This window comes from Hydra viridissima, unplaced genomic scaffold (assembly GCF_058129835.1).
Source record: "Hydra viridissima isolate aposymbiotic clone 2 unplaced genomic scaffold, HvirCarnegie_v1 scaffold_12, whole genome shotgun sequence".
Taxonomy (NCBI): domain Eukaryota; kingdom Metazoa; phylum Cnidaria; class Hydrozoa; order Anthoathecata; family Hydridae; genus Hydra; species Hydra viridissima.
Genome location: NW_028324311.1, coordinates 8,864,915 through 8,878,801, shown reverse-complemented (window position 1 = coordinate 8,878,801; position 13,887 = coordinate 8,864,915). Strand labels below are relative to the sequence as shown.

Below are 13,887 nucleotides of genomic sequence, written 5' to 3'. Positions count from 1 at the left end.
ATAATATGTATGATGCCCAGAGAAGAGAGCCTTGCGTTCAACATAGAGCTGTGTTTAACTTATTTCTAAGAGCGATTAAAATCGTTCATAAACCGAAACATTTAAACAAACATTTTTTAGTGTTCAAAAAAATAATACCACTATGTCCATGTGCATTAATCTTGGTTTTTAAAAATAATATGTTTTATGGCAATATGCCAAAAACTATCATTCTCCAAAATTCTAGTAAAAAACTGAAAATCCTGTACCTTTTATGTTTCATTAATTAAATGCCATCGCCTTTGTTATGTCAAAGATCTGTGGACTTCTAAATAACTTTTAAGTAAAAAATTACTATAAATTAAATTTTAAGTGTTCTCTTTTAATTCTTCATTTACATAGTTTCTAAATAAACTTATGTTTTATTAATAAGCTATATATAATTGCATGTATTTTTTAATATGCTGTTATAAAAATTATATTTCGTTTAACTTTTCTTGGCCCTTTTTGCACAGGTCCGCCTTTCCATGTTTAGAGATTGCTGAAATAAAGTGAAAATAGGAATGCAAAAATATTTTCATATCAATTCAAAGAAAAAGTAATGCAATACCCACTGACAGCATAGTTTTAAAGAATTTATAATGTGCTATTTTAATGATCATTTTCGTATTCCAAATTTCATAGTCCAAACTGTGTTTGTGTGATGGTGCGAGAAGGGGGATAAGGTATTACACTATTTAAGGTCTGTACTCCCCTCATCGCATTTTGTCCTTTTACAAAAGCTCGGCTCTCTTTTGAGCAGCTATTATTTCTTATTATTTCCTCTGAAGCCATTAGAAGATCTAGTGGGTGTACGTCTTCAAAGATGTTGGGCCGTATATTAATCTAGTAGAACTGAAAATTAAGAAAGTTATACAATATATTTAAAGGCAAGTGGATACTCTAAAAGGAACAGACAGTTCGTTCAAGTTTTTCAAGACAAAATAAGATAGTTCATTCAAATTTTTCTGGCTTCTTTTAATTTAGTACTAGTGAGTTTATTTGTTGTCAAATATTAGATTGAATTTGCGAGTAGAATTTGAATAGAACATTTAAGAGAAAGATGGATAATAAGGGAAGGCCCCCTTGTTGTTATCCGTAACTGTTGTACAAAACTTGAAATTTGCAAAGAAGTGATCTATCTTGATTTGTTTGTTAAAATGTAGCTGGCGTTAAAAATTTTGTTCATAGCTGTCTCTGCTGGACAATATTGCCATATTTCTTTATTCAGAATGTATATGAATAACATAATTTTTTTATTATTAAAAAATGTAAATCAATAGAGTAAAAATATTAGTATGGATATTCTTCTCGTTCTATGCGGAAGAATTCTTTTTGTGAGATGGTAGGAAAATCGAGACTCATATTTCTCTTTGCAAAATGCCTAAAAAATCACAAACGTGAGTTTTTCACCAAAACGGATCAGTGCCTATTGTAATGAACATGGAGTAATTCTCCCAACCAAACTACGAAACTCAAGGGTTTATAACGCATTTTACATGAAATTGAACTGAAAAAAAGGCCCGTTTAACAAACGATAGTCTGAACATCCGAAACAATGACCGAGCGGGTTAAAGAGCAAAGACAGTTAAGGAACCGAAACCGATAAATTATCGGGTAGCCGTTCGAGTATTGAATTTTTTAATACCCAAAAACCCATACCCATTCGGTTTTTGACTTCATCATCGTTTGGGTCCCGAAAATTATTAAAAGATTTTTAAAAATTACAAAAATCGCAATGTTTAAAGTTTGCAGCCGATGAATTTCCCCGACAGTTGGTTGCTGGAAAAGTTGTTTACTGCGAAAAAAGGGAGTGTTTCTGTCGTGCACCTCCTTTCTCACTTCCTTGAGTAAAGGAAGCTTCAGTTTTGGGCAGCCATCTAAAATGACAAATTTAATAAAAATTAGGCCTAATAATTATGATTAATTTTGAACAAAACTTTGAATGCCTCCTATTGTCTCTTGATTCTTTGCAACTAAAAACGTCTGAAGGCAATTAACACCCTGTGTAAAGTATACAAGCAGTTAACAAAGAAATTAAATTAATTAGCAATATATTGCCTGGTCTTTCGGCTTCGCTTTCATAGGCTGGTGGGTCATCTGGATCTGAAGATAGTGTTTGAATGTCTTTTTCACGTTCACTTTCTTCTTCGTTTTTAGTATCAGCATCGCCTAGACTTTGTAATGACTAAGCACTTGACTGGCTAACAAACATTTTTGAAATGTTTTGCTCTTTTACGCACGTCCGATCATAATTTTAAAATTAGTCTTTCTCGCATAATTTCAAGAAACAAAAAAGAAAATAATTTTGGAAACACACAATGTTTTACGATCGCTTTTGCTGGTTTTGGTTTACAATGTTTTTTTCGTAACATTTCAAATAAAAGGTGAGATACAGTAATTTTGCCAATCAGATTGCACGAATAGCATGATGAAATATAATAAACTTTGTTTAAATGCCAAGTGTAAATGGATTGTTGCGCTTATATTCCTCTCTTGGTAATTTTTTTAAAAATATCAATTATTTTTTAACAAAATGGGCCTTTTTCACAAATAACCTGACAAAAAGAATTGTTCGGGTATTATGTAACGAACTGCTTCCCCTCGTTTTTTTCTAAGATAAATTTCTATATAAAAAAGTTTTTATTCAGATTCCACCTCATCATTTCAAACTCAAAAAGCAAACAAAAAGATGACATTAGACTATATAATCTTTGAAAAGAACGATGGAAACTGATGAAAAATAACTCTCGATCTTTAACTTGAGCTAATCCATACATTGAAATTAGAGAAAAGGGTCTTATAGCTTTTTGTAAAGCTTTTAATCTCGCCAAGTAACACGCACTTCATCTGTTCGATATCTAAAATGACAATATTAGCAATAAAAAAACAGCACCAACGTGTTCTTAGACTCTACATGAAAGTTAGCTTTGACTTTAAACACAGTTTTTTAATAAAAATATTGATCATTTAACTTTATTAATCTGCGATAGTAAGAAATATGAGAAATAAGTACTGAAAGACAGAAGACAAAGTTTTTGATGTTATCAAACATCAAAAATTTTGAAATTATATTTTAGGTGATTAATAAATTAAATGCAGTTAAATTTTTGGAGAATATTTTGAAACACAAAATCCAGTTCGTTAAACTTGCGTTAAAATCATAGAACGTGCAAATTCACTATAAGAATGTTTCAAATATTGAATATAATGAAGCTTTAAACAATCCTCGTAAATCTCTCTGTAAGTTATAAATTAGGACTAGTAGCCGTAAATCCAGGCCTATTACCTGAAGGTGAACTGGTAAGACTTTTGTAGATTTAATTCAGGAATCAGATAACCGTATAACTACAAAAATATCAGCCACAATCAAAAAAACCTTTAGTAAAGCATAAAAATTTTTGACATTTATTATAGACTGTTTCTTTAGTTTATTTGTTAAATGTTTTATAAAATGAAACATTCTTGAAAATGTGTGAGAAAACCACATTTACATGACTTAATTTCAAAAAACAAGAATTACTCTTCATTCTTTGATATATGCCAATACATTTTTCACATGTGCAAATGATAAATAATATATATAGGGAATGGGGGAAATGTGTACAAGCTTTTAATATATTAAACTCGTACAAAGTAATTGCCTATTATGAACTTAAAGAAAAAAAACATTCTAGAAAAAAGTTAACTTTAACTAGAACTTTTTAATCAAAACTAAAAAAAATTAAATTAGATCCACATTAGATCCCAAAGTACGCTATAAAATTTTTTTTTTAAATCACCTCTGTGTACACCAACTGTCTTCCATGGGAGTTACATGACCTGTCCGAAACATTTCGTATCCAGCTTGAGCTATCATAGCGCCATTATCAATGCAAAAACTAATTTATTGTAAAAATAACTAATTTATTGTAAAAAAAAAAAAGGTAAACAAAACTTCAAGAGATTTAAGCTATAGAAAGGAAAGTTACAAATAATTTTTTTTCCGCACTCTGTATGTGTTTTCATTATGAAAAATTTCAACAAAAAAATAAACTAGTATCCGTATCTGGTCAAAAAAGCCTTAATTATATAAAAGCGTCGGTATGAACTAGTACTTCACAAAACTTAATACCAACAGACTTTAAGGAAGTTTACAAAACAGACCTTAAGAAAGTCTACAATCAGTAATTTTAGAAATTACTATTTGAGACATAGGTGTGTGAGTTTCTAGAAACTCACACACCTATGTCTCAAATAGTAATTTCTAAAATTAAAAGAAAGGTGAAAATATATAAAGAATGAAAAATAGATAAAATGGAAGCTTTTAAATATTTTTAAACTTATGTTATTGGTATACTATTAATACATATACTCTATATAATTTAACATAACAATAATGAATGTGTGTAAATTTCTTCTATATATAACAAATAGTAATGAATATGTTTTTTTTTGAGTAAACCTGTCTGGATTTACAAGAAAAATTCTTTCCCCTCCAGTAAATTCAGACGTAAAAAAAAGTGTTTTTTCAGAAAATTTTAAGTAAAGCAAGTTGTTAGAAGCATCACCCTTGTCAGATAATGTAAAAAAAAAAAAGGATCTGACCTTTCATCAGTAGAGAACAAAACAGCACCTCTCTCCTTAGCCATGATACCTTAAAGAATCCAAAGAAATATTAACTATTTAAGTAACATAACTTACATATTTGCTTCTCATGCAAAATATCATAAAGGAATACAAAGTTGCTGTCTCATAACTTTAAAAATTTTTACGACTAACAATTCTGGTAATTTTTCCCCTGTCCTTGTGAACTTCACGGTTAACATGAAATCCAATATTGCCAACCTAGCTGACCCAAGAATGCCACTTATATGGGGTGATAGTGCACACATACCAGTGTCACCTTGTGCAAATTTTAAATTCTTTTAGGTACGTCTGCGGGAAAAAAAATGACTTTGAAGTTACAAAAATGGAAAAAATTTACCTTCTTTTTTGACATAGCAAAACTGCTAAAAAAACCATACCATTAGTCATAGACCAATAAAATATGGTGGCAATGCAGCCTATGCCAATACCAAGATTTGGGTAAAGTTTTATCCCAATCCCTGCAGTATAACAAAAGTTAGGGTAATTTTAGTGTTGATTTTTTCACTTACAGTGCAAAACTTTTCTGATTATGGCCTATTCCAAGCCCCCAGGCCATAATGTGGGTAACACATGTGCTCTAGTTGGATATACTAGCAACATTATAAAATAAGGATTTTCATGTTCTTACCAAAATTTTTGGTTTAGGGGGTCAAAACTGTTGTTCTTGATTGAGTCCTATTTACAGCATATGCACCTTTTTCTATGTAAAACCTTATATGATAGTGCTATTAGTGCCCCATAAGCATTCTTTTAACTAAACCACTACCTTAAAAGTTAGTTGAGACATTTTTACAGATTTTTTGATGAAAATTATAAAAAATCTTGACATTTTTTACTCTAGTAACTTTGCGCTTATTCTACACATGGATTTAGCCCTGAAGATTTGTGAGCAAAGCAAAGAAACATGTCAAAAACCTTTTGCATGTGATTTTTAACTGGTCAACATGTATTGTGTGCTGAAAAACCCATTTCATACATAAAATCAACTAAAAATGCCTAGAATTTCCTTAGTGCTTTGTTTTCAAAATCATTATCAAATGTACAAACTGTAAAGTTCAATAAATTTACACTAACAGTGAATTAATTTCTAAAATTTATTCAATTCTATTCACTTCTTGTGAAATCTTGACACTCTTTAATTTATTAACATGACATTTAAAGCACTGGTCAGTTTATTATTCTCAAATGGCACTAAACTTTGACATAAGATAGGCACAAGTTTTAACTATTTTTTTTTAAATTGACTATAATTCATCATAATGGGTTACTTATGAGCTTAAATTCTCTCCTAACAAGTAATATTAATCCATTAAAATGAAGCTGAATGGATGAAAATCTTTTATAATTTTCTAAAGGAGTTTGCTATTCAAACCCACAAGACAACTGAACAGCCTTTCTTTGTATTCAAGGTGGGTTTTATTTCTCTTGTATCATGACCAATGCAGGTGAAAATCTTGATGCGCGGTCTCAACAGCTTGTTCACTGAATTGTCCTAAGGGCAATTGTTTCATGTTTGCAAAGTCCTTGATGTGTTGGAATACTGTGTGAATTTTGGGCGTGATGCTTCCAAGTTGGATTGCCAAATATGAGGCTTTAAATTGATCAATCTTGAAAGAAAAATCCTTTTCTAGTACATTTCTAAAACATGAGTTCACAAGCAAATTAAACTTTTTTGAAACCGTCAATGACAGCTCTGCAAGCAAGGTTCTTTGAGTCAATATCACACCAACAACAAGGGTGCACGCTTGAGTGTGTTTGAAGTCCACAAATAATGCTGGCAACTTTCATGTCACATGCAATAATCATGGATGAGTGACCAGACCTTTTGAGTATTAGAATGAGTTTCTGGCAAATCTTCAGAGACTGCCACAAGAATTTGTCTTTTCACACTTGTTGCTTTTGCTGCTCTGGAACTCAAAAGCTGCCTTTGAGGTGGTGAGTTCGATTTATCTTGTTCTGTGGAACTCTCAATAAATAACACTGACACAAAACTTGAGGAAACCTTTGCCTCCATCAATGCCTAATTTAACAAAGTAGCCACCTGGAGTTTCTCTACATTGAATGATTTGATTAACCAGAACAGACAAATCTTTGCAATGAACAACAACATGGGTTGTGTCACAACCTTTGGAATCTGTGGTTTTTAAGTCTGTTAAAGTAAAAAACTCCTTCAGTTGTTGACCAGTGATTTGAAAATTGGCATAAAAGTGATGAACACTGATGAACAGTTTTCACTAATTTTTTGATCCCATTGTTGGAGAGGCCAGTGTTAATTTGTACATTGATGAGGTCTTGGGTTGTCAATGTTGATGTGGCAGAATTTAATCTTGCTGCACTTGACCCTATAGAAAAATTGCATTCATTACCTCCAGCAAACAAAAATTACAAAAACTATCATTTTATAACTAATCACTTACAAAATTATAATATTATAATTATTTTTTGCTGATACTGTACCTGGAGTAACAGGAAGTGGATGACCTCCAGATGCTTTTGCCAAACGAATTGTGGCTTTTGGAGATGCTACCTTATTTTCAATCACATTGGATGCTATCTGTTCTGCAGCTTTGGCATCTAATGAAGCCAATTTCTGTATATTTTCCCTGAACTTTAACTGTGAACAATGATGTGGTAATTCCTTACCTAATGGGCTGAGGCAGGTACTGCATTTCACAGCTGGCATTTGACTCACATTCATTTTTTCATAAGGTTCACAAGGCTTTTTCTTGAAACCTAGACTGGCCAATTTTGCAAATCTAGCAGTCATACACATGACTACATGTTTTAGCTCTGACTCGGATAGTTTTGAAATCAAACAACTTTGGCAAAGCAACATCCTTTCCTTCCTCTTTTCGTCTTAAGGCAGTTCTGCATGATTCACAAAGACCTTGAGGCACACATATTAAGATTTGCCTGGTAAATGCGACAAACTCTTTTAGCCTGAAAAGCAGTCATCTGTTGGCCACATTTTTGGAGGCAGAGTATGCAGACACACTTTCTGTTCTGCTCATGGTTTCTTGCCTGATTTGGTATCTTAAGGAGTCAGTGGATTGTAGCTGTGTACCTAAACAAACTTAGCCATAATATGAAATTGAAGAACATGATTGACAAATATTAAGATTCCTGGCAATGTTATTTCATTATTAACATTACTAGCGGACTCTCTGTAATATCATCGTAAGAGATGCCTAGAGTTTTTTTTGATTGGATTTCAAGATTATGATAATCTTTAGAATCCTGCCATCTTTAATAGTTTGAATTTAACACACTAACATATACATCACATTGACTCAAGCAGATATATTTCAAATAAATATCATATTGCTGCTAGTAGAGCTACATATTTACCTAAATCAATCCTATTACTTCAGCCTAACAATTTCTATATTATAAAAATGAAATACAAACTTTTACCACATACAACGATTTTCAAGTGAAAGGTTTAACAGTTTTGGATATTTCTACAAACGTTTCATTTCAGCACTACAAAAACAAAGTTTTGTTGTGATTTTAAGTTTTTATGATATGTACGTAACAGCGTACAAAACCAAAGCAAAAATCAAGTTAATCGTGTATGGTCTTATTCACTTGATGATGGGTTGATATTGTTAATTCTAATCATTGTTAAAACAAAAATGGATCAAGACTAAAATTAAAACACTTAACTCTTTGAAATTAAATTTAAGTATATCTTATGATAGAGAAGAAAAAAAGTATTCATTTTAAGAATAATAAACTGACCAGTGCTTTAAATGTCATGTTAACAAATTAAAGAGTGTCAAGATTTCACAAGAAGTGAATAGAATTGAATAAATTTTAGAAATTAATTCACTGTTAGTGTAAATTTATTGAACTTTACAGTTTGTACATTTGATAATGATTTTGAAAACAAAGCACTAAGGAAATTCTAGGCATTTTTAGTTGATTTTATGTATGAAATGGGTTTTTCAGCACACAATACATGTTGACCAGTTAAAAATCACATGCAAAAGGTTTTTGACATGTTTCTTTGCTTTGCTCACAAATCTTCAGGGCTAAATCCATGTGTAGAATAAGCGCAAAGTTACTAGAGTAAAAAATGTCAAGATTTTTTATAATTTTCATCAAAAAATCTGTAAAAATGTCTCAACTAACTTTTAAGGTAGTGGTTTAGTTAAAAGAATGCTTATGGGGCACTAATAGCACTATCATATAAGGTTTTACATAAAAAAAGGTGCATATGCTGTAAATAGGACTCAATCAAGAACAACAGTTTTGACCCCCTAAACCAAAAATTTTGGTAAGAACATGAAAATCCTTATTTTATAATGTTGCTAGTATATCCAACTAGAGCACATGTGTTACCCACATTATGGCCTGGGGGCTTGGAATAGGCCATAATCAGAAAAGTTTTGCACTGTAAGTGAAAAAATCAACACTAAAATTACCCTAACTTTTGTTATACTGCAGGGATTGGGATAAAACTTTACCCAAATCTTGGTATTGGCATAGGCTGCATTGCCACCATATTTTATTGGTCTATGACTAATGGTATGGTTTTTTTAGCAGTTTTGCTATGTCAAAAAAGAAGGTAAATTTTTTCCATTTTTGTAACTTCAAAGTCATTTTTTTCCCGCAGACGTACCTAAAAGAATTTAAAATCACCCCATATAAGTGGCATTCTTGGGTCAGCTAGGTTGGCAATATTGGATTTCATGATAACCGTGACTTACGTAAGGAGTTGATTTTTTTGAAATAATAAAAGAATTGATTTAATATTTTTTAATATTTATCTTTTTCAGTTTTATTTTTGAACATATTGTTGAGCACATGTTAAAAGGAAATAGTTAAAAAGTACCAAAGCAATACATAACTAATAAAGAAAATGGTTTTCAGCTTAACTTTAAAATTAACAAATTATTTTTTAAAAACAAATGATTAATTTTATTAAAACTGAACATCACTTCTTTGTATTCTAATAAAATAAACTTAAATTTTACAAATTTTTTGTTTGATGAAAAAAATATCCGTGATAAGGTCAGTAGATAATAAAATCGTAAAACTTAATATGCATGTAAATAACAAACTTTGTCCGTCTGAACCCTTCCAACCTACTAATCCATCATGAATAAAACGTCAAATATCTTTATTTGGAAATTTAAAGATTGGTTATTCTACATTCATAAAAATACTTAAATTGGTCTTATTACATAATTGCAAATCCTTTTGCATCGAAAACATCCTGACACTATCATTTTTCCAACCACCAATTAAATGAAAATATTTTACTCTAAAAACAGGTTTGATCAGATTAAGACCCCAAATTGTAGCATTAAGATTTGAAACTGTTTGCTTTGAAAAATTTTTTAGACATTTTACAGCGCATTTAGATCCTTACTTTGTGTTTTTTTTTGTTTTCTTTTTTTTACAATTTAAACAGAAAAGGGAGATGGGAGCACATTGATCGCTGGGGCAGTATGATCTCTTAGGGTGGAATGGAAGAACCAAACTTAAGTCAAGTTCAACTTTGTCAAGTCAGACTTGATAAATTGACTTGAGTGAATGCGTAAACAGTAGAGCTGTGTGACATCAGGTATTTTATCTTCGATCGAGTTCGATCGAGATTACAAAAAATTCGATCGAGTTCGAGTTTGAGGAATGGAAACAATGTTCCGAGATGAGGAGTTCAGACGCTCTGTATTGACACTGGTCGTTGGGATTGCGAGAAGTGATTGAGCAAGCTTAGCAAGACAAGAAAATCGACTTTTATTTTGCCTCCACCATGTCAGTGGACAACCATTGCGCCCAATTGCCATATCTTTCAAGTATTCTTCACATCATCATCAAGTGCACTTGTACTTGACACACCAGCATCAGCAACATTGTCGTTGGTTGCAGTTGTTGCCATCATGTTATCGAGGGATTCCCACAAGCCTGTTGATTGTGTTTCTAGTGTAGACTCCGTCATTGATAGCTGAGACTGGTTTTAGTTCTGAACCTGGTACTGTTGGAAGTTCATTGAGTAATTCATGAAGCTTTGATAAGTTGGTCGACAGCTTCTCAGGTTGCTTGCAAAGTGACTTGTACCTGGGTTCTACCAGTGTGCAAACTGCATCTGGCTGAACCTAATAAAATATTACAAAAACTGTCAAAAAATATAGGAAAAACAAACTCAAAAATATATAGGAATCCAGTGCGTGAAAAGACCATATGTCTGTGGAAAAGCAATAGGATGGCATGCCAACAAACTCAGTAGTAATGCGATCAATCATTTCTCGTTTCAAATTTTTATACATAGTACAATACTGCAAGAAAAAGTGGTCCTGCTCAGAATATGATACTGAGGAACAACCAACTTCATAAGTGCCTGAAAACCTTGTCCTTCTACAAAATCGTACGGTAGGTAATCGGAAGCCAACATGCGGCCTATAGCTCGTGTTGTTTCTTTAGCTTTTTCGTGATCAGACGTCCATGCTGTTTTTTTAGCCTACAGATCTGTGACACTAACTGACAGTTGTTTTTCAGCTTTATTTTCTTCTTTTTTCATTCTTTTTACTTCTTGTGCCTTTTTATCACACTCTGCTGATTCCTTCTTATGATAACTTCTCAGGTGAGTAAATAAGCCAGTTGTAGATGAAGTAGGACAAGATATTTTTTGACTGCATTTTTCAATTTTACAAAAACCAAAAATAGTATCGTTAATTTTACGTCTATCAAATTAATTCCAAATAACGCTCCTTACTCTCTCGTCCTCTATTTTGAAGCGTTTTAAAAATAATTTTATGGCGATTTTTTGAAGCGTTTTAATACAATGTTACAGCAGTTTTTTAAATATCGAACTTTAGGTTCAAAATTCAAATTATATTCGATTAACTAAGCACATTCGATTCGAGTTCGATTATTGAATAAACTCATACTCAAACTCGAAACTTAGTTTCGCACACCTCTAGTAAACAGAATAAGTTGAACTTGAAAAAAAATCAAGGCCTTGAATTCAGGGCGCTTATCGGAATAAATACACAATCCTATATTGACGCCTTTTGGGGATGATACTATACTATATAGTATAGTATACTATATAGTATAGCGTCAATATAGGATTCTACACAATGTACAGAACCCTACATTGACAATACATGGTGCAATGTATTGTTATTTATCTTTTTTCTATTATTTTAAATATTAGAAGAAAGTATTCCAAACGAGTCAATGGAGATCACATATGGGAACAGGTCTTCTGAAATTATTGGGCAACTTATAGAAACAGAAAAGAAAACTTTTACAAAACCATTGAAAGCACCTTGCTCATTAACACATGAAAAAGAACAAGTTAAACAAAAATCTCCTAACAAAAGAAATGCAAAAAAGCAATATAATAAAATTCATGATCTTGATAAAGAACTAATGCAAAAACAAATAGAAATAGGTAATATTAAAAAAAAACTCACTCCAAAAAAAAGTAGCGATACAAACAAAAATAACATGAGATGAAATGGAAATTTACCCAAAAAAAATTTCAGTTATAAGTTTAAAAAAAACAACACAACAGAATTATTCTATTTGAGGATAATTATTTTCAAACAATATCAGATCTTGTTTTTTTTTTAATGTTTTAATTTATCACTTTTTTTTTTAGTGAAACTGTTTATATATAATATATAAACAAATATTAAATATATTAAACATAATATACAATATATTATATATAATACTTTCATATAATACTAATTTGAAATGTAAAATGTAATTCTTTTGAAATAATATGCAGTATAAATATTTGCAAACGTTTTTGTTTTTAGACTTTTGTCCATAATTAGACACCCAAAAACTTTTTTTAAAAAAATTGGTCCCCAATTTGATTTCTCTTTGTTTCTCCAAAAATATCTCTTGCAAATGCTTTAGCGCCATCTCTTTTTTTGCTATTTTGTACTTTGTTGCCTTCCTAATGATCATTTTGTAGAAGGGCAATTTTGCAAAGCACAAAACAGGATATTATTACGGCTGGAATTTTGCAGTTTTGTTCGTAAGGGAGTTTTAATCCTTTTACACATATCACTTCTTTGTATAACTGGAACTGTTTATTACTAAATGAAATTTACTTTTATACTGTATCACATAAACGTGCCTTAATCAACAGCCTTGTGGAATTGGCATATTAGAATACAATTCGCTAACAAGGCTGTTTACTATCTTAAAAGTGTAAGATCTTCATTAGTTGTTAGGATTTTATAACGCTAGGACGTCTGACATTTTAAAATGCTAATAAGCATTTCTAATGGCATCATAATATGACATGTTGGATCATTACATAGTTACAGGATGTTTTAAAAGACACACTTTTCAAAGTTTTGCTATGCTTCAGCAAAATGATAATGGCGGTTTTTTTTTTTTTTTTTTCAACTTTGGTTTCAAGATTGGTCTGGAGCAGACCAATCTTGAAACCAAAGTTGAAAAAAAAATGACTTGAAAATTCAAAAATTCTCGTTTTTCAAGTCTGAACTTCAGTTCAAGTTCAATTCATGCATTCTGTTCAAGTCAGACTTCAGATTTAAAATTTGGAAAGAATTCTTGCTTTCTAAAGTCTGGTTTGAAGTCAGACTTGAAAACGGTCTATTTTCGGCAGTTTTCAAGTCTGACTTAAGTTGAAGTTCGCTCATGCATTCGCTCAAGTTGCACTTCAGGTTTGAAGTTCAGTTCTTGCATTCCACCCTTAGATTTTACTCGCTAACTTTGCATTACTAGGAATGAGGCTGCAATTTGGTTAACCATTATGCTGCCCTTATTGTTTATTCGTAATATTTTTGATAAGATTTTCAGTGGCATTTAAATAATAGAAAATATATTTTTTTTCAACAAAAGTGATTTTTGTAAAATAGTAAACTAATTCAAATACATTTTTAATTAGATATCTGTACGGGTTTAAAAATATAAACACTATTATTCATAGATGTATAATAGTGTATATATTTTTTATTTGGTTACAATTTGTATAAAATATTGTCATCAATATGTTAACTATACCAATTGGGTCACATCGATCTTTGACTATGCGGGGGTCATTGATCGGAGGATTTAAGTGCCCAATTTTGATGTTTTGAATTTAAATGTTTTTGTTTAAAAGCCATACAGTTAAACAAATGGCATATTTATGATTATCAAAAATGTATATATAAACAAACAATAGCTTTTAGCATTCCATTTTTTTAAACCTACTTGTGTTATAAATTAGTATTATGTAAAGTACATATTAAAAACAAATTG

At 31.1% G+C, this 13,887-nt stretch overlaps 1 protein-coding gene across 5 annotated transcripts in view; it reads right to left on the bottom strand.

Annotated features, from left to right (window-relative positions):
- Positions 1–2,711: 2,711 nt before the first annotated feature.
- The window catches only part of LOC145193945 (putative tRNA N6-adenosine threonylcarbamoyltransferase), a 39,638-nt gene continuing 28,462 nt past the window's right edge, over positions 2,712–13,887 (bottom strand). The window contains exons 13-16 of one of the 5 annotated variants that reach the window (XM_090069033.1): positions 4,606–4,654; positions 3,801–3,899; positions 3,308–3,366; positions 2,712–2,879 (exon numbers count right to left, since the gene is read on the bottom strand). In XM_090069033.1, coding sequence (XP_089925159.1) covers positions 3,351–3,366; positions 3,801–3,899; positions 4,606–4,654 — 164 coding nt within the window. In that variant the 3' untranslated portion in view covers positions 2,712–2,879; positions 3,308–3,350. Of the gene's footprint in view, positions 2,880–3,307; positions 3,367–3,800; positions 4,201–4,357; positions 4,655–13,887 lie in introns of those variants that run through there. The other 4 variants (XM_090069032.1, XM_090069034.1, XR_016445709.1 and 1 more) reach the window with 4 other exon arrangements.